The sequence below is a fragment of the Neopsephotus bourkii genome, unplaced genomic scaffold (genome assembly GCF_033783945.1).
Source record: "Neopsephotus bourkii isolate Nb327-2 ecotype Australia unplaced genomic scaffold, CSIRO-AGI_Nbou_v1 NB_716, whole genome shotgun sequence".
In the NCBI taxonomy this organism is placed as follows: Eukaryota; Metazoa; Chordata; class Aves; order Psittaciformes; family Psittacidae; genus Neopsephotus; species Neopsephotus bourkii.
In genome coordinates, this window is record NW_026901215.1 from 695785 (window position 1) to 716515 (window position 20731).

At 55.6% G+C, this 20731-nt stretch overlaps 3 protein-coding genes across 12 annotated transcripts in view; all 3 read right to left on the minus strand.

The window, feature by feature from the left end:
* Window positions 1-20731, minus strand: part of LOC133212480 (protocadherin gamma-C5-like) — a 156224-nt gene that overhangs the window by 62768 nt on the left and 72725 nt on the right. The window contains exon 1 of one of the 10 annotated variants that reach the window (XM_061353964.1): window positions 18084-20555. The exons of 6 other annotated variants lie outside the window; for them this stretch is intronic. In XM_061353964.1, coding sequence (XP_061209948.1) covers window positions 18084-20501 — 2418 coding nt within the window. In that variant the 5' untranslated portion in view covers window positions 20502-20555. Of the gene's footprint in view, window positions 1-212; window positions 2792-18083; window positions 20556-20731 lie in introns of those variants that run through there. 3 more of the 10 variants (XM_061353970.1, XM_061353954.1, XM_061353959.1) reach the window with 3 other exon arrangements.
* On the minus strand, window positions 6551-9097 carry LOC133212468 (protocadherin gamma-A9-like). The gene has a single exon (XM_061353935.1). The coding sequence runs from the start codon at window positions 9095-9097 to the stop codon at window positions 6551-6553; it is 2547 nt and encodes an 848-aa protein (XP_061209919.1).
* Window positions 10334-13811, minus strand: LOC133212531 (protocadherin gamma-B5-like). Its single transcript, XM_061354095.1, has 2 exons — window positions 11275-13811; window positions 10334-10369 (listed from the first exon to the last, which is right to left on the minus strand). Exons 1-2 carry the CDS (start codon window positions 13720-13722, stop codon window positions 10334-10336), a joined length of 2484 nt encoding a protein of 827 aa, XP_061210079.1. The 5' UTR covers window positions 13723-13811.

A 20731-nucleotide genomic window follows, 5' to 3' on the forward strand; every position in this document is an offset into this window, starting at 1 on the left:
TGATGACAAATCAAGAACTGAATTTCGCAGCTCTTACTGCAAAACAAACCAAAAAAAAAAAAAAAAAGGCACTGGACAAGATAATATCATCAGTTCCTGGAAACGGAGACCAGCACGACCCCCAGACCTAGCAACAACAAAGAGCAACAGCAAAAGCAAAAGACTGGTTCGGAAAGTGTCCCAGATAAGGAAGTAAATCAGGGCTTACAGACCTGCGGTGCGTTGGGATCCGCTGGCGGCTTTCCAGCGCCATCAATACTGGTCAGGCTCCGCTCTCCGCTGGGCTCCCCACAGAGAAGCTCCTCCGCGGGCAGGCTGGGAAGCGGCGGCCAAGCGGCCTCGGCGACGGCGCGTTCAGGCGCCAGGCACAAGTTGTAGGAGTAGGGCAAGGTGCCCTCGCAGAAGTCGGCCGGATAGGCGCCGCCGGCGCTGGAGAAGCGCTGCGCACCCAAGCAGCGCAGCACGGCGGGCGGCCCGGCACGGCGACCTCTTGTCAGCACGGCCAGCGCCACACTCAGCAGGAAGAGTGCGGACAGAAGAGCCAGCGCCACCACGAGAGAGAACTGCAGCTCCGTCGCCGAATCGGAGCCCGCCGCCCGCTCGCTCAGCTCCGGCAGCGCCTCCTGCAAGCTCTCGGCCAGCACCACGTGCAGCGTGGCCGTGGCCGACAGCGCCGGCTGCCCGTGGTCCTTCACCACGGCCACGAGCCGCTGCTTCGCCGAGTCTCTCTCCGACACGGCCCGCGCAGTGCGTACCTCACCGCTGTGCAGCCCCACGAGGAACAGCGCCGGCTCCGGAGCCTGCACCAGCTCGTACGAGAGCCAGGCGTTGCGCCCCGCATCCGCATCTACCGCGACCACCTTGGCCACCAAGTACCCGGCCTCGGCCGACCGAGGCACCATCTCGAACGGGACGGGGGCCGCGGCCAATCCCTGGTCTGGCCCTGCGCCTGCCGCCGCTGGCCACAGCACCCGCGGAGCGTTGTCGTTGCGGTCCAACACGAAGATGCGCACCGTCGCCGTCGAGCTCCGCGACGGTTCACCGCCATCCTGAGCCCGCACCACCACCGCGAACTCGCGGCACTGCTCGTAGTCGAAGGAGCGCTGCGCATACACCGCGCCGCTCTGAGCCTCCACCGACACGTACGGCGCCGCGCCAGCGCTGCCGCCCTCCATCGAGTACCTCACGCGCCCGTTGCTGCCCGCGTCCGCGTCCCGCGCTCTCACGTGCAGCACCAGTGCCCCCGCCGCGTTGTTCTCCTCCACGTAGGCGCTATAGGCGGCCTCCTCGAACACCGGCGCGTTGTCGTTCACGTCCGACACCTCCAGCACCAGCGCCGTGCTGCTCGAGAGCGCCGGGCTGCCCCGGTCCCTCGCCACCACCGTCACCCGGTGCTCGGACGCCTGCTCCCGGTCCAGCGCGCTCGCCGTCACCACCTTGTACGAGCCGCCCGACGACGCCACGAGCGACAGTGGCGCTTCGCCCGACAGCTCGCACCACACCTGACCGTTCTCCCCAGAGTCCGGGTCCTTCACGTTCAGCAGGGCCACCACCGTGCCAGCCGGCGAGTCCTCGGGCACCGGGCTCGACACTGACAGCACCGTGATTTCGGGCGTGTTGTCGTTCACGTCCAGCACCTCCACTTCCACCTTGCAGTGCGTTAACAGGCCGCCCCCGTCCCTTGCCTCCACCAACAACGTGTAGCCACGCGTATCCTCGAAGTCCAGCGCCTCTTGCAGCGTGATCATTCCGCTCTCCGCATCCACCATGAACTTCTGAAGGACCTTAGGCGGCATTTTCCCAAAGCCGTACGTGATTCGGGCGTTGTTGCTAGCGTCGGCATCGGAGGCGGAGACGTTCACCACTGTCGATCCCGGCAGCGCGTTCTCCCTCAGGCTCACTCGATACCGCTCCTGCGCGAACACGGGGGCGTTGTCATTGGCATCGGTGACGTTAATGCAGAGCTGGGCGGTGCCGCTCAGGGGCGGGTCTCCGCCGTCCACCGCCGTCAGCACCAGCCGCAGGCTCTGTTCTCTCTCCCGGTCCAGCGCCTGGCGCAGCACCAGCTCCGCGAACTTGCTGCCGTCTGGGCTCTCCTTCACCTCCACTGCGAAGTACTCGTTGGCTTCCAGCTCGTAGCCCTGCAGCGAGTTACTGCCCACGTCTGCGTCTTCCGCCATGCCCAAGGCAAAGCGGGCGCCGGGAGAAGTGAACTCGTTGATTTCCAGCTGGAAACTGTCTTGTGGAAACCTCGGGGAGTTATCGTTTACGTCCTGGATAGTCACGTCGACGTGGAAAACGTTAAGTGGGTTATGCACCACCGCCTCGAAGCTGACAGAGCAGGTCGCCGTCTTGCCGCACATCTCCTCCCGGTCCAGCCTCTCGCTCACGTACAGGTTCCCGTTCTCCCCACTCACGGTAAAGTATTGCTTCGCGGCGCTCAGCCGCAGCTTGCGTGCCGGCAGCTCTGCCGGGCTCAGCCTGAGGTCCCGCGCCAGCGATCCCACAAGCGAGCCTCTGTCCAGCTCCTCAGGGATGGCATAGTGGAGCCGCTCCGACGCCGCCCGGTAGCACCAGCACAGCAGCAAAGCGGGCAGCAGCACTCGCCCGGCTGCTGGCTGCCGGCTCTGCCCCTGCCTCTGCCTGTTCGCCATTGTCGGCAGCACTCGCCGCGCTCTTCCCTCCTGCCGCTGCCTTCCTCCTCCTCCAGCCCCACTCTACAGAGACCGCAGGGGCTGCTGAAGGGCAGAGATATCGGCTATGGCTGTGATGCCGCTCCTTCCCCCTCCGCCTCTTGCCTTTCCTGCCCGTGCCGCTGCCCTTATGGCCGGCGGCGAGTGAGCGAGCAGCCTGCAGGGGAAGGGGGCTGCGGCGGCTTCGGCTGCAGCTTCACCTTCCCTCCGCTTCGCATAGGCCAACAGCGGCACCCGGAGGCCTGGTGACGCCACCGCAGCTGGGTAATGGCTGCGCTCCCGCGGTCCAGAGGACCTGGGGCTGCGCTCGTGATTACGGCAGCAACGGCAGCCTCCCACCGAAAACGGATTTCTGTTTCCACAGAAGACTTTTAAAGTAGTATTAAACTTTGCCAGGGTTAATTTCTTTTCATCCTGAATTGCTCAGGCTCGATTCTGATTTAGAATAAGGATTAACACTGATGGAGAAGTAAGGCCTAAAGTTAGGGGACCTGAACTCAGACCATCTAACAATCCACTTGACAACCCCATATATCTCCAACTGACTTGCCAGTATGTTATGGGGGACACCCTGCACGTGTTCTTTCACTGGGAACACTGGCTGCTTTGGAATGCCACTCTGCACTAACATAGAATCATAGAATAGTTAGGGTTGGAAAGGACCTTAAGATCATCAAGTTCCAACCCCCCTCCCATGGGCAGGGACACCTCGCTCAAACCATATCACCCAAGGCCTCGTTCAACTTGGCCTTGAACACTGCCAGGGATGGAGCATTCACAACCTCCCTGGGCAGCCTATTCCAGTGCCTCACCACCCTAACAGGAAAGAATTTCCTCCTTGTATCCAACCTAAACTTCCCCTGTTTAAGTTTTAACCCATTACCCCTTGTCCTATCACTACAGTCCCTAATGAAGAGTCCATCCCCAGCATAACATGAGACATGTTACTAAACAAATCTATGTTGGTAATTACAACTAAAGCTGTATACCAAGAAGAGAAAACCAAAACCATAAATGGCATAAACCAAGCAAAGGAAGTGCTAGAAAAGAAAGTCACTACCTCTTGGCAATAGTTTTATAGAAAGCTGGCTTAGGTCACATTCTACACAGCTGTAGAAAAGACAGACGAGGAACTGTAAGGAAGAGAAAACTGCTACCCAGCATGGAAGACAAACTGAATAATGACAGCACAAAGAGAACAAGGAAATCAACCTCAGAGAAAATTGAGCCATTTCCCTATTGCTGCCATTTCTGCAGTTGCCCTTCACCAAAAGGCATGATGGCACAAGGCTGATGGGATGAACATACATTAGGGTGGAACAATCTCACTTCTTCATTCATCAGTCTCATGCAGGTTTCCTTATTGAGCGCAACACCAAAACAGCATTAACCGAACAACTTACGTCCATCATTCACCAAGGTGAGAGTCCATTGTTTCAGGAAAAAATTATCAGGAAGGAAAAATCTCAAGCATCTAGCATCAATCACATTTTCCTGATCCCATCATGTAGAGTTGCAAACCCATAAATCAGGCAAGCAAGGCATAGAAGCAGCAGAACACAGTGTGTTGTCAGAGAAACTTACCTGGAAGTCTCCTTATTCCTTACAGCCAGCATTGAAAGTCATCCCTGGAAGCACCTGGAAGTCATTTCTATCTCAGGTTTCTTTATGACCTAAAGTCTTCGTCTGCACTACAAATTAGCAAGTTCAGTTTAATAGTTACAAGTTCTCAGCAATTGTTTTCTATTCTTTGGCTTGATCATCCCTTCAAAAATATGAAGCAGCAAGAGTAAAGGCCTTCTCATGGTCCTCTTTTCCTAGGTCAGTATTCAGCAATACAACAGATTCTCTTCTAACTTCTGCTTCATTCTGCTCACACCTACAATTCCAATTCTGTCTTAGATGGCTGTAGTAAGTATTTGTTGCAAACCAAGAAGCACAGTGTCAAATGCTAAGCACTGACCAAAACGGGGAAGAACCACAACCTTCAAAGAAACAATCGCCTGAAAAGTAGTGTAACTACAGCTATGGAAGAACTCTGCACTGTAATGTTGTCGAGCTCCTCGCCTGCACTGTAAAGTTACAAGGAGACAAAACTTGGATAAAGTTGTAATGTTACAAGGAGGCACAACTTGGATAAAGAAGGTTTCCCACAAGATTTATAAGGCATTCTACACCTGCATCATCCTTCTACATGCTGATTTATGGTGTAGGTGCTCTACTACCATTGCTTTTCAGGACAGGGAAAAAAGACCACAAAAAATAAGGCACAGGCCTTGTCACCAGGTAGGAAATTCAGCCATTGCCCAAGGAGAGCTGTGTTGACCCATGTACTTTCTTGATTGCAAGCCAGCCTCTCACCCTCTTTGCTCTGCATTTACAGCCTTTATTTGCACCACTGACATTATGTGCACCTGTCAGCCACACTTGAAGGAACATGTCATGCCATAACATCTCAGAAAATGGGTATATCAAAAAAGTCTTTCTTGGCAGCTGAAAACCTTCAGGTTATAAATGGAAACACATGCCTCAGATCAACAGTTGTAAGAGATCTTATAATGTTTTAAGGGTTAGAAGGGACAATGAGGCCCAGCTTTATACCTGGACAACAAACGAGGCAAGAATGGGGAACCTATGTTAAACTATGATGCAAAAGTGAAGGAATCATAGCTTAACATTTCAGAGTATGTCATTGGTAGCATCTACATAAAAGGGAGATCTGTTTGGCAAAAAGACAACAGGAGCTCACAACGCAGACCATAGCCACATTCCCTTCAGACAATTACTCTGGACAATAAAAAAATAGGTAAAGTCATGAACCACAAGGCAATATAAAAAAAAAATACGACACCTTCAGAATAATTTTCTGTAAGCCACTGATAAACCCTGGGAACCAACACAACACACGTCATGTCTCCACCACTACAACCATACACACAGCATTGAGACTCTCCTCAAACCCTTCTCAGCTTGCATTGTTGTTATTGATTTTCATAAACTGCAGACAGAGTCCACAGAAAGAAGCTGCACAGAGAATGTCTCCTTATCGTGTATAATATTCGACTTCTCATTTGTATGTGACAAGTAAGCACATTTCTTCAAATGACATTTAAAAAAACCCACGTCTATGAAAGTCACATTACTGCAATGAACATGAAAAGCATATGCCGGACAGGAATGAAGCAGCAATAGATCTTAATCTCACACACAGAGCTTTACAACTCTAAACATGAAAGGGACATATGGTACATACCGAAAGATATACCAGAAGTAATTTCCACATACTATGAGAGCAATGGCCCATGCTCAGACGAGCACAATGAGCAAGGAAAAGAAACACATTCGAAAACAAAATGATCATAAGGTTATATTCTTGATAATGGTTTCTAGAGCAATTCAGGGAATGAATAACTAGTTGACTTCTCCCAAAGCAACAACCTGCAAATACACATGAAGAAACTCCCAGGGCTCCCTATACAACTGGAATAACCTGTCTTTTAGCAAAAATTCCATGAGAACACGGAACTTACAATGGAGGATACTATGGTTGGGCTCAGTTCTCACATCTTTACATCTCTAACAAGTTGAAGACACATTGTCTGCTCATGCCACTTCAGAAAAAAAGCCTCAAGGTTTAAAATCAGGCACTAAGCTACAGAGTAGACTGTGTCACTTAACATCGTGGGACACAGTGAAGATGTGGCAAACCAAGAAAGTCCCAGAACAAACGTAAGTCCTGCTGGCAGCAACCACACCTCTCCTGCCTTCAGCTAGAAACCTGAGCAAACACCGCAAATTCCCCTCCCGGGAGAAAGGCAGCAGCACCCACCGCGGGGCGGGGACAAACTTGGCCTTTCTCATCCATACAGCTCCCCGCGAGGAGCACGGAACACGTCAGAGAAAGGGCAGAGGCAACACCGGGAAGGAAGAGGCACGGAGAAAGGCTCCTGAAAGGAACTCACCGGGGGAATGGCGGGGTCAGAGCAGCGGGAGGCCACAACGTCTTCCCCGAGCAGCGGCGCGGGATCGTCGGGAGGCGGACGGGCTGGGAGGGTGTCGCTGCAGCCGTCAGAGGACAAGCGGAGATGGCTCTTCCGCGAGTCGGCGGTGAGAGACACCTCGTGCGAGTACGAGTGCAGGAAGGCGCGGACGCCGTCGATGCCCACAAACTGCGAGGCCGGGACACCGCGCAAGGCAGCACTGCCCGACGCCGCCAGCATCTGCGAGCGGCGCCAGTGCCGCAGGCGCAGCGCCAGCAGCAGCAGCAGGAAGGCGAGGAAGAGGCAGGACACGGCCGCCACGGCCAGCACCAGCCAGCGTGTGAGGCTGGCGGCCGGCTCGCCCGGCGCCGCGGCCAAGCTGCCCAGCTCCGAGAGCAGCTCGGCCACGCTCTCGGCCAGCACCACCGTCAGCGTGGCCGTGGCCGACAGCGCCGGCCGCCCGTGGTCCTTCACCACCACCACCAGGCTCTGACGCGCCGCGTCGCGGGCCAGCGGGAAGCGCGCTGTGCGCACCTCGCCGCTGTGCAGCCCCACGCGGAACAGCCCCGGCTCCGTCGCCTTGGCCAGCTCGTACGACAGCCACGCGTTCTGCCCCGCGTCTGCGTCCACCGCCACCACCTTGGCCACCAGCGCCCCGGGCTCCGCCGAACGCGGCGCCAGCTCCACGCCCGACCAGCCCGAGACCGCCGCAGAAGGCGCCGCTGCCGGCGGGTACAGCACCTGCGGCGCGTTGTCGTTCTCGTCCACGATCTCCAGCAGCACCGACACGTTGCTGCTCAGCGCCGGCGCGCCGCCGTCCTCCGCCCACACCCACAGCCGCACCTCGCGCACCTCCTCGTAGTCGAACGAGCGCAGCGCGTACAGCGCGCCCGTCTCCGCCTGCACCGACACGTACGACGAGAGCGGCGCGCCCCGCACCCGCCCCTCTGACAGCCGGTACCGCACGCGCGCGTTCTGCCCCCAGTCCGCGTCCAACGCTCGCACCGTCAGCACCAGCGCTCCCGCCGCGTTGTTCTCAGCCAGCCGGGCACTGTAGCGCGGCTCGGCGAACACCGGCGCGTTGTCGTTCACGTCCAGCACCCGCAGTGCCAGCAATGCGCTGCTCTGCAGCGCCGGAGACCCGCTGTCCACCGCCCGCACGGTCACGTTGTACTCCGACACCTTCTCGCGGTCCAGCTCACCCGCCGTCACTATGCGGTAATAATCTTCAAAGGGCTTCTCCAGACGGAACGGGAGGCCATCGGTGATGCTGCACCGCACCTGGCCGTTTACTCCGGAGTCCCTGTCCTGCACATGCAGCAGGGCCACTACCGTCCCCGGCGCCGTGTCCTCCGAGATCTCCCTTAAAGCCGACGACAGGGATAGTTCGGGCGTGTTGTCGTTGACGTCTGTCACAGTGATCGTGACTTTCGTCGTGTCAGAAAGGCCCCCGCCGTCCCGTGCCTGTACTTGCATTTCGTAGGAATCGCCTTCCTCGAAATCCAGACTTTGCGCTAATGTGAGCGCTCCCGTCTCAGCGTCAAAGTTAAAAATACGCGAGGCTTTCTCTTTGATTTTCTTCAGTGAGTATTTCACGTGTCCATTCAGACCCTCATCGGCGTCAGAGGCCGTGAGAGTGATGAGGACGGAACCCACGGGAACGTCCTCGGCCACACGCACCGTGTACTCCTCCTGGCTGAACACGGGCGCGTTGTCGTTGGCGTCCAGCACCGTCACGCGGATCCGCGCTGTGCCCGTTCGCGCAGGGTCTCCGCCGTCGCTCGCTGTCAGCACAAGCTCGTGGAACGCCGCCTCCTCCCGGTCCAGCGCCTTCTCCAGCACCAGCTCGGGACGCTGATCGCCGCCAGGACCCGCCTGCACGGCCAGCGAGAAGTGCTCGTCGCCGCTCAGCTCGTAGCGCTGCAGGGAATTTGGCCCCTCGTCTGGATCTTGAGCCTCAGGCAAGGGAAATCGTGACCCCGGGAGTGTCGATTCACTTATTCTCTCTTCCAGCTCCCTATCATTGAAGCTGGGTGCGTTGTCATTTACATCCGTGATCTCCACTTCGATTTTGTAGACCTGCATTTCTCCCTCCACGATCACCTCACAGCGTAGCATGCATTGTCGCTCACTCTCACACAGCTGCTCCCTGTCTATCCTCTCCGCCGTCACCAAATGGCCCGTCTTCCCGTGCAGCGCGAAATACTGCGTTCTACCTCTGTCCAAGAGGCGGACACCGCGGTCGCGGATCGCGGGCATCTCCAGCCCTAGGTCCCTGGTCACGTCGCCCACGAACGAGCCCTTGGGCAGTTCCTCGGGAATCGAATAGCGCAGCTGCCCCCACGCCGCGTCCCACGCCGCCACCAGGACGATCCACAGCAGCACTCCCTCCCGTCGGCTCCAGCACCTTCCCCCCGTGCTCATCTCCGCGCGGCACCGCTAGTTCCGCACCACTGTAGACAACTCTCCAGCGCCAACCGCTGTTCTGGCTCCTTCTCCTCGTCCGGCTTCTGCTCCGTCTCCCAGACCGAATCGCCTTTTCCGGGCGCTTTCGCCGACCCCTCCGCCTCGCTGTAGCACGGCTCCGCACCGAGGGGATTCTAGCAAACCCTGTGCCGCTGAGGCAGCCAGCGAGAGAGGCCGCCAGGAGCGGGCGGGGCTGCCTGCATCGCTCCTGCCTTCTCTCGCTCCTCCTCGGTCAACAGCGGCGCCCGCAGCCTCCTTACGGAACTGCAGGCACCCAGAGCTGCCCTCCCTGCCTTGCGCAGGACCAGCTCTCGGGGGCGGCACAGGCGACAAGGAGCAGCCATCGGGTCCTAGCTCCCCCTTGATTGTTGCTGCGAACCCGACCAGGAGGAAAGCAAATTCCTCCTGTGCGCCTGGAGTTTCTACTGCCTGGAACAACTGAATGGCCGTCATGATGGTATATTTAAAGTAAAATACTTGGTCGTATTTGAACGCGTAGCATATTCTTAGTCTCATCCTATAAGTCCAAATGCATCATCGCCAATACTAAATTTTAAGCTGTCGTTCTCGAGTTACTAATACAAAGAGAACAATAGAAAACGGGCTCTGAGATCCAAAACGCAATAATCAGACACACAAGCTGCTCACCTGCTCGAGACCCAGCAGTTCATTAGCACATACGCCTGGGGATTTGCTTTAAATACTTCAGTCCCTATGGAAAATACTAAGGTCTTGAACATCAATTTCCCCTTTTAGTAACGCACAGGTTCTAACCTTTTAATAACCCACATAAAATTAGTGGATTTATAATTTTACATATTCACGTTTATCAAGTAATTCGATTGGTTAAACGATAAGGAAGTGTTGTTTTCTCAGAAATCACGGTGTAAATTATTTCAAAGTGTTAATCAACTATTCAGCTAATCCTTGACTCTTCCTGTTGGTAGGACACCTCTTCAATAACATACCGTAAGAAGCAGAAGACTATTACAGCTGCACACCCTAAACTACACTGATCATTTGTAAACTTCCAAATGAGCTTTATTCGAATGCTTGATTGCTGCCATTTTGTGTTCTGGGGATAGCTGCAGTCTCGGGATAGGTAGAGACCTCTCTAGGTGCAATATGCAAACAGAACAGGTAACGTAAAAAGTGACTGAGATTCCTGTCCTCGATTTAGTCAAAATAAACCCGTCATACTCGTGCAACTATTTCTGCAGTGACCGTGCCCTAAACGATGGGAAGGCACATGACGGGGGGAGGGGGGCGGGCAGAGAATAATCTTCCACTTTTCCATTTTCAGATACACACACATACTACCTTAGAGAGTCCAACACAACATAGTAACCAAGGGGATTATCTTCAGCTTAAGGCAGAACCAACTCCATCTCTTTGGGAAAAAGCAATCAGGAAGGAAAAATTTCCGTTACCGAGTGTCCACCCCATTTTCCCCATCACAAAGAATTAGCAGATCTCATTCTGTTCAGGATTTGCCTTCTTCACTCATAACATTACACAACAACACAAGGTTTGTGACAAAAACTTATCACTTAAATTTCCTGTATTTCCGACTTATGATGATCCAGAAAGTGCTGCCACCAGCTGCATGCTCTGAATGGGAGTTAAACCTTCCTTCATTCCTTCATGTACACACAGACACCAGCACTTCCAAAGCCCTCGCCCGGGGAAGCCCAGTAGAAAAAGCACGGAGCTTCAGAAAGACCCAAGAATCTTCTGCAGCACAAAACGTTTCCTAATAACCAGAACTAATGAACACCACTTCTTACGGAATATATAGGGTTAAAAAAAACTTCCCAACTGAAACTCAATGTGTTATGAACCAACAAGGGTCATCAGTACCTTCCTGCTATGAACTGAAAATTAAAAAATTCTTGCTTTCTAAACGTCCAGCATAAAAAGCAGAACGCATTACAACTGAGAGCTACACTACACAAATTGGCGGCTGCCGTGCCCTTTCACAGTGCCTACTGTTAAAAAAGACCATAGGACGAGATTATTTCACCCGTTCCTGGAAACAGAGACCAGCACAAACTCCAGGCTCAGGAGAGCCATAAAGAGAAACAGCAAAAGCAAAACACCTGTTCAGAAAAGGACCGAATAGAAGGTTTACAGACCTGCTGTCTATTGGTCTCCGCGGGAGGTTCTCCAGCGATAGCACTGCTGCTCGGGCTTCGCTCTCCGCAGGGATCGCAGCCGAAAAGCTCCTCCGCGGGCAGGCAAGGCGGAGGTGGCCGCGGCCAAGCAGCCTCGGCGACAGCACGTCCAGGCGCCACGCACAGGTTGTAGGAGTAGGGCAAGGTGCCCTCGCAGAAGTCGGCCGGGAAGGCGGCGACGGCGCCGTCCCCGGAGAAGCGCTGCGCACTCAGGCAGCGCAGCACGGCGGGCGGCCCGGCACGGCGGCCTCTTGTCAGCACGGCCAGCGCCACACTCAGCAGGAAGAGCGCGGACAGAAGAGCCAGCGCCAGCACGAGGGAGAACTGCAGCTCCGCCGCCGAATCGGCGCCCGCCGCCCGCTCGCTCAGCTCCGGCAGCGCCTCCTGCAAGCTCTCGGCCAGCACCACGTGCAGCGTGGCCGTGGCCGACAGCGCCGGCTGCCCGTGGTCCTTCACCACGGCCACGAGCCGCTGCTTCGCCGCGTCCCTGTCCGACACGGCCCGCGCCGTGCGCACCTCGCCGCTGTGCAGCCCCACGCGGAACAGCGCCGGCTCCGGAGCCTGCACCAGCTCGTACGACAGCCAGGCGTTGCGTCCCGCATCCGCGTCCACTGCCACCACCTTGGCCACCAGGTACCCGGCCTCGGCTGACCGAGGCACCATCTCGAAAGGGACGGGGGCCGCGGCCAATCCCTGGTCTGGCCCTGCGCCTGCCGCCGCCGGCCACAGCACCCGCGGAGCGTTGTCGTTGCGGTCCAACACGAAGATGCGCACCGTCGCCGTCGAGCTCCGAGCAGGTTCCCCGCCGTCCTGAGCCCGCACCACCACCGCGAACTCGCGGCACTGCTCGTAGTCGAAGGAGCGCTGCGCGTACACCGCGCCGCTCTGAGCCTCCACCGACACGTACGGCGCCGCGCCAGCGCTGCCGCCCTCCATCGAGTACCTCACGCGCCCGTTGCTGCCCGCGTCTGCGTCCCGCGCCCTCACGTGCAGCACCAGTGCCCCCGCCGCGTTGTTCTCCTCCACGTAGGCGCTATAGGCGGCCTCCTCGAACACCGGCGCGTTGTCGTTCACGTCCGACACCTCCAGCACCAGCGCCGTGCTGCTCGAGAGCACCGGGCTGCCCCGGTCCCTTGCCACCACCGTCACCCGGTGCTCGGACGCCTGCTCCCGGTCCAGCGCGCTCGCCGTCATCACCCTGAACGAGCCGCCCGACGACGCCACGAGCGACAGAGGAGCCTCACCCAAAAGTTCGCACCACACCTGACCGTTCTCCCCAGAGTCCGGGTCCTGCACGTTCAGCAGAGCCACCACCGTACCGGCCGGCGCGTCCTCGGGCACCGGGCTGGACACTGACAGCACCGTGATTTCGGGAGTGTTGTCGTTCACGTCCAGCACCTCCACCTCCACCTTGCAGTGCGCTACAAGACCACCCCCGTCCCTTGCTTCCACCAGCAGCGTGTAGCCACGCGTGTCCTCAAAGTCAAGCGCCTCCTGCAGCGTGATCGTTCCGCTCTCCGCATCCACCATGAACTTCTGAAGCACCTTGAGCGGCATTTTATAGAATCCGTAGGTGATGCGGGCGTAGTTGCCCGCGTCGGCATCGGAGGCGGAGATGTTCACCACTGTCAATCCCGGCAGCGCGTTCTCACGCAAGCTCACTCGATACCGCTCCTGCGCGAACACGGGGGCGTTGTCGTTGGCGTCCGTGACGTTGATGCAGAGTTGGGCGGTGCTGCTCCGAGGCGGATCCCCCCCGTCCACCGCCGTTAGCACCAGCCGCAGGCTCTGTTCTCTCTCCCGGTCCAGCGCCTGGCGCAGCACCAGCTCCGCGAACTTGCTGCCATCCGGACTCTCTTTCACCTCCACCGCGAAGTAGCTGTTGGTCTCCAGCTCATAGCCCTGCAGGGAGTTACTGCCCACGTCCGCATCTTCCGCCATGACCAAGGGAAACCGAGCGCCGGGAGCAGTCAGCTCGTTGATCTCCAGCTGGAAACTGTCTTGTGGAAACCGCGGAGAGTTATCATTTACATCCTGGATGGTCACGTCGACGTGGAAAACGCTGAGGGGGTTATGCATTAGCGCCTCGAAGCTGACAGAACAAGACGCCGACTCGCCGCACATCTCCTCCCGGTCCAGTCTCTCGCTCACGTACAGGTTCCCGTTCTCCCCACTCACGGTAAAGTATTGCTTCGCGGCGCTCAGCCGCAGCTTGCGTGCCGGCAGCTCTGCCGGGCTCAGCCCAAGGTCCCGCGCCAGCGGCCCCACAAGCGAGCCTCTGTCCAGCTCCTCGGGGATGGCATAGTGGAGCCGCTCCGGCGCCACCCGGTAGCACCAGCACAGCAGCAAAGCGGGCAGCAGCACTCGCCCGGCTGCTGGCTGCCGGTTCTGCCTCTGCCTGCTCGCCATTGTCGGCAGCGCTCGCCACGCTCCTCCCTCCAGCCTCTGCCTTCGCTCGATTTCAGCTGCTCTCCGCAGGGAGCGCAGGGGCTGCTGGAGGGCAGGGAGATGGGCGCTGGCTCGGATGCCGCTGCTCCCAGCGCCGCCTCTCGCCTCTCCTGCCCGTACCGCTTCCGCTCTGGCCGTCTCCGTGCGAACGAGCAGTCTATGTGGGTAGGACGCTGCAGCGGCTGCGCCTTCGGCTGTAGCGCCGCTGCGCGTCGGCCAACAGCGGCACCCCGAGGCCCCGCGACGCCACCGCAGCTGGGTGACGGCTGTGCTCCCGGGGACCAGAGGACCTGGGGCTGCGCTCATGATTATGGCTGCAACGGCAGCCTCCCACCGAAAAAAAGTATTTCTGTTTCTGCAGGAGGCTTTTAAAGTAGCATTACACTCTGTCAGGGTGAATTTCTTTTCAGTTTGAATTGTTCAGGTTTGATTCTTATTTAGAATAAGAATTTACACTGATGGATAAATAAGGCCTAAAGATATTGGACCTGAATTCAGATCATCTAGCAGTCCATTTGTCAAACCCATGTCACCAGCTGAGCAGCCAGCATGTTATGGGGGACACCATGTGTGCTTTTTTTTTTTACTGAAAAGCTGGATGCTTTGGAATGCCCCTCTGCACTAACATGAGACACATTGCTAAACGAAGCTATGCTGATAATGACAACTAAAAATGTACACCGAAGAAATTAAGATGATAAAACCAAAACCATAAATCACATAAAGCAAGAAAGCACTAGGAAAGAAAGTCACCAGCCCTTGGCAATAGTTTCAGCTGTGCGGCAAGCTATTCTAAAAATCTGGTTTTGATCCCATTCTACACTGTAAAAAAAGACAGATGAGGAGCGGTAAGGAGGGAACTGCCATCCAGCATGGAAGACAAACTGACTAATGACAGCACAAAGAGAATAAAGAAATCAAGCTCAGAGAAAACTGAGCCATCCCACTATTGCTGCCATTTCTACAGTTGCCCTTCACCAAAAGGCATGCTGGCACAAGGCTGATGGGATAAACATGGGTGGAACAGTCTGTCACTTCTTCATTCATCGACCACATGCACATTTCCTTATCAAGTGCGACACCAAAACAGCATTAACCGAACAACTTCTGTTCATCAGTCTCTATGGTAAGAGTCCATTGTTTCAGGAAAAAAATTTCACGAAGAAAATATCTCAAGTATCAAGCATCAATCACATTTTCCTGACCCCATCATGTAGAGTTGCAAACCCATAAATCAGACAAGCAAGGCAAGGAAGTTTTAGAACAGAAAATGTTGTCAAAGAAACTTATCTGAAAGTCTTCTTGCTCCTCACAGCAGGCATTGAAATTTGTCCCTGGGAGCAGCTGGAAGTCATTCCTACCTCCAGCTGCTTTGTGGGCCTAAAGTCTTCCTCTGCACTACAAAATAGCATGTTTAGTTTAATAGTCTCAGCAACTGTTTTCTACTCTGTGGTCTGATCATCTCTCAAAATATGAAGCAGCAAGAGTAAAGTCCTTCTCATGGTTCTCTTTTCCCAGCTCGGTATTCAACAGTACAACAGATTCTCTTCTAGTTCTGCTTAATTCTCCTCACACCTACAATTCTGTCTTAAATTGTTGTGTCAAGTATTTGCTGGAAAACAACCCGGACAGTGCCAAATGCAAAAGCACTCTCCAAAAAGCACTATCCACGACTTTTGAAGAAACAATGGCCTGAAAATTAGTTTAACTACAGCTGTGGAGGAACTCTACACTGTAATGTTACAAGGAGACACAACTTGGATAAAGAAGGTTTCCCAACAGATTTATAAGGTGTTATAACCTTGCATCAGCTTTCTACATGCTGATTTATGGTGCAAATGATCTCTTACCGTTCTGTTTTAGAAAAGGGAAACCAGACTCACGCACAAAAAAAAAAAAAAAAAAGGCACAGGCCTTGGCACCAGGAAGGAAATCAAACCTTTGCCCAAGGAAATCTATGTTGACACGTGTATTTTCTTGATTCCAAGCCCGGTTCTCATCCTACTTGCTCCACATTTATAGCCATTAGTTGCACCAAAGCAAGTGCCCAGCATTTTGGCTGTATGTCAGCCATAGGTGAAGAAGCGTGTCATTCTGTGACATCTCAGGGGAGCAGATACATCAGTCTTTTTCTTGGCAACTGAATACATTCAAGTTATGGATGGAAACTACTGCCGCAGTCCAACAAGTGTAAGAGATCTTTTAATGTTTTAATGGTTAGCAGGGACAATGAGGCCGAACTTCAAACCTGGACAACAAACAAGGCAAAAATAGGGAACCTGCAGAATTGAAGGCTTCACAGTTTAACATTTCAGAGCACGTCATTGATAGTAGGAATGCAAAATGGAGACCTAAATGGTAAAAAACCCGAGGGCTCACAGCACATTCCCTCCAGTCGATTTCTTTTGACAGTAAAAAAAAAAAAAAAAAATGTAAACCCATAAATCACAAATGTGGGGTTCATCAAACAACTAGGACAAACTGAACCTTTACACTATCTTTACATCTTACTGATATTGCAAATTATACCACAACAGATCTTTACACCTGCCCTGTCTGTGCACAGACAGAATTCCTCATCGTGCCTAAAGTTATGCAACAGGAAAGCTACATTTGCAGACAGACACCACAGAAAGGAAAGCTGCACATGCAGCTTCGCCTTAGTGAGACCATGGATTGCAACACGGACACACGCAAAGATAATTCTTTGCCCATCACTCTACTTGGAAGCAATATGAAACGTTCCAATTACGTAAGTAGTATGCAACTCTGATAAAGACCCAGTCATGGAAGTATCAGCTCAAAGGTACTATCATCCTTTCTTTGCAAACAGATTACCTGGAAGATACACAACTCTCAAAACTTAAAGTGTACGTTTATGGTCACTGACTGATCAAGGTACAGAAAAGCAAACTGATGAACCCACAGCATGGACAGCTGAAGCCCAAGCAAGGCGATACCAAAAAATATGATACCTTCAGAATCATTTTCTGTAAGCCAGTGATAAACCCTGGGAATCAACACAACATACGTCCTGTCTCCACCACTACGACCACACACACAGTGGCATTGAGACTTTCCTCAAACCCTTCTCAGCTTGCATCTTGTAATTGATTTTCATCAATTGCAGACTCCACCGTTTTGCACGAATTGGAGCTGCACAGTGAGTGTCTCCTTACCACGGATAAGATCTATCTCCATGTGATAAGCAAGATCATTTCTTCAAATAACAGAAAAACCCCAGGCATATGAAAGAGTCATTACAGGGGTAAACATGAAGAGCATGTACTGGACAGGACTGCAGCAGTAACAGATCTCGTCTCCCATATACATCTTTACAGCTCAAAACATGAAAGGGACATAAGGGGCGTGCAGAAAGACAGAACTGATTTCTACATACTGTGAGAACAATAGCCCACGTTTATATGAGCATAATGAGCAAGGAAAAGTAATACATTAGAAAACAATATGATCATATTATAAAATATATAATGGTTTCTAGAGCAATTCGGGGTATGAATGACCAGTTGTCTTCTCCCAGAGCTCCTGTTAAGGCAATTAAACTGTAAGAACAACCTGCAAAAACACTTAAAGAACCTCCTAGGATTTCCCCATACAAGTGGAATAACCTGTCTTTTAGCAAAAGCTCAGAGAAGACGAAACTTACAATGAAGGATATTATGGGTGGGCACAGTTCTCACATCTTTACATTTCTAACCAGATGAAGAAACATTGCTCATGCCGCTTCAGAAAAGAAACGTCAAGTTTAAAAGAAAACCAGATGCGGAACTACATGGTCACTTAACACCGTGGAAAACAATGAAGACATGGCAAAAAAAGAAAGTCCCAGCCCCAGCATAAGTACTGCTGGCACCAACCCCGCTTCTCCCGCTTCCCGCGGGAAACCTGAGCAAACACCCCAAGTTCCCCTCCCGGGAAAAAGAGGCAGCAACACCCACAGCGGGTCGGGGACAAACATGGCCTTTCTCGTCTGCAGAGCTCCCCGCTAGGAACGTGGTACCCGTCGGAGAAAGGGAAGAGGCAACACCGGGAAGGAAGAGCCTCAGGGAAAGTCTCGTGTGAGAAACTCACCGTGGGAGCGCCGTACTGAGACGAGTCATGACCACCAGGAATCTCATATAAAACACGGCAAGAGAGAAAAAGGAAAACGAAGAGGCGTCTTAAAAAAACACGAAGCCCCGCCACAAGGTAAGTCCCGCCGACACATGAAACACGGAAAAATGAACCATGGGTAAAAAAGCAGAGGAAAAACAGCAGAGGAAAGGAAGCGGCGCGGATAAAGGCTCCTGGGAGGAACTCACCTTGGGAGGGGCAGGGTCCTCCCCGAGCAGCGGCGCGGGATCGTCGGGAGGCGGACGGGCCGGGAGGGTGTCGCTGCAGCTGCCAGAGGACAAGCGGAGATGGCTCTTGCGCGAGTCGGCGGTGAGAGACACCTCGTGCGAGTACGAGTGCAGGAAGGCGCGGACGCCGTCGATGCCCACAAACTGAGAAGCCGGGACACCGCGCAAGGCAGCACTTCCCGACGCCGCCAGCAGCTGAGAGCGGCGCCAGTGCCGAAGGCGCAGAGCCAGCAGCAGCAGCAGGAAGGCGAGGAAGAGGCAGGAGACGGCCGCCACAGCCAGCACCAGCCAGCGCGTGAGGCTGGCGGCAGGCTCACCCGGCGTCGCCGCCGCGCTGCCCAGCTCCGAGAGCAGCTCGGCCACGCTCTCGGCCAGCACCACCGTCAGCGTGGCCGTGGCCGACAGCGCCGGCCGCCCGTGGTCCTTCACCACCACCACCAGGCTCTGGCGAGCCGCGTCGCGGGCCAGCGGGAAGCGCGCCGTGCGCACCTCGCCGCTGTGCAGCCCCACGCGGAACAGCCCCGGCTCCGTCGCCTTGGCCAGCTCGTACGACAGCCACGCGTTCTGCCCCGCGTCCGCGTCCACCGCCACCACCTTGGCCACCAGCGCCCCAGGCTCCGCCGAACGCGGCGCCAGCTCCACACCCGACCAGCCCGACACCGCCGCCGAAGGCGCCGCTGCCGGCGGGTACAGCACCTGCGGCGCGTTGTCGTTCTCGTCCACGATCTCCAGCAGCACTGACACGTTGCTGCTCAGCGCCGGCGCGCCGCCGTCCTCCGCCCACACCCACAGCCGCACCTCGCGCACCTCCTCGTAATCGAACGAGCGCAGCGCGTACAGCGCGCCCGTCTCCGCCTGCACGGACACGTACGACGAGAGCGGCGCGCCCCGCACCCGCCCCTCTGACAGCCGGTACCGCACGCGCGCGTTCTGCCCCCAGTCCGCGTCCAACGCTCGCACCGTCAGCACCAGCGCTCCCGCCGCGTTGTTCTCGGCCAGCCGGGCGCTGTAGCGTGTCTCCGTGAACACGGGTGCGTTGTCGTTCACGTCCAGCACCCGCAGCTCCAGCACCGCGCTGCTCTCCAGAGCCGGGGATCCGCCGTCTACCGCCCGCAGACTCACATTGTACTCTGACACCTTCTCGCGGTCCAGCTCCCCCGCCGTCAATATGCGGTAGTAGTCCTCAAAGGTCTTCTCCAGCCGAAACGGGAGATTTTCGCCGATGCTGCACCGCACCTGGCCGTTCACCCCCGAGTCCCTGTCCTGCACGTGCAGCAATGCCACTACCGTCCCCAGTGGTGCATCCTCAGAGATCTCGCTCAGGGACGACGACATCGCCAGTTCTGGTGCATTGTCGTTGACGTCTGTCACCGTGATCGCGACATTAGCCGTGTCGAAAAGTCCCCCTCCATCGTGCGCATGTATCTCCAGTTCGTGTGAGGAGATTTCTTCAAAGTCTAAACTTCCCTTCAGAGATATTTCTCCAGTCTCAGAGTCAAGCTGGAAAAGTTCCGACGCCCCGTCTGAAATTTTATGGAAAATGTATTTCACGTGCCCGTTCAGACCCTCGTCAGCGTCGAAGGCTTTGACGGCAACGAGGGCGGAACCCACGGGCACGTCCTCTGCCACACGCACCGTGTACTCTGCCTGGCTGAACACGGGCGCATTGTCGTTGGCGTCCAGCACAACCACGCGGATTCGCGCCGTGCCCGTGCGAGCCGGCTCTCCGCCGTCTCTCGCCCTCAGCACCAGCTCGTGAAACGCTGCCTCCTCCCGGTCCAGCGCCTTCTCCAGCACCAGTTCGGGACGCTGATCACCGCCTAGGCCCGCCTGCACAGCCAGCGAGAAGTGCTCGTCGCCGCTCAGCTCGTAGCGCTGCAGGGAATTTGGCCGCGCGTCAGGGTCGTAAGCCCCTGCCAAGCGAAACTGAGCTCCCGGGGCAGTCGATTCACTCATTCTCAGCTCCGTCTCTGTATCTCGGAAGCTGGGAGTGTTGTCGTTAATGTCCGTGATTTCTACTTCGATGCCGTAAACCTTCATTTCCCTTTCCACGATCATTTCACAGCGCAGCACACATTTCTCCACCAGTCGGCACAGCTGCTCCCTGTCTATCCTCTCCGCCGTTACCAAATGGCCCGTCTTCCCGTGCAGGGCGAAATACTTAGCCCTACCTCTGTCTAAGATTCGGACGCCGCGGTCGCTGAGCGCCGGCAGCTCCAGACCCAGGTCTGTGGCCACGTCGCCCACGAACGATCCCTTGGGCAGCTCCTCGGGAACCGAGTAGCGCAGCTGCCCCCAGGCCGCGTCCCACGCCGCCACCAGGACACCCCACAGCAGGGTTCTCTCCCGCCGTCCCCAGCGCCTCCCCGCCGCACCCATTTCTGCCGCGGTACTGCCGGCCCTGCTCCACCGTAACTAACTCCCCGCCGCCGATCGCTGTTGTGGCTCCTTCTTCTCCCCTGCTGCTGCACCTGTTTCCCGATCCGGATGCCCTCTGCCGGCCCTTACCACCGGCCCCTCCGCCTCGCTGAAGCACGGCTCCGCTCTGCCGGGACGCTTCGCCGTCCTCCCAGCCGCCGAAACAGCCAACGAGAGAGTGAGCGATTGAG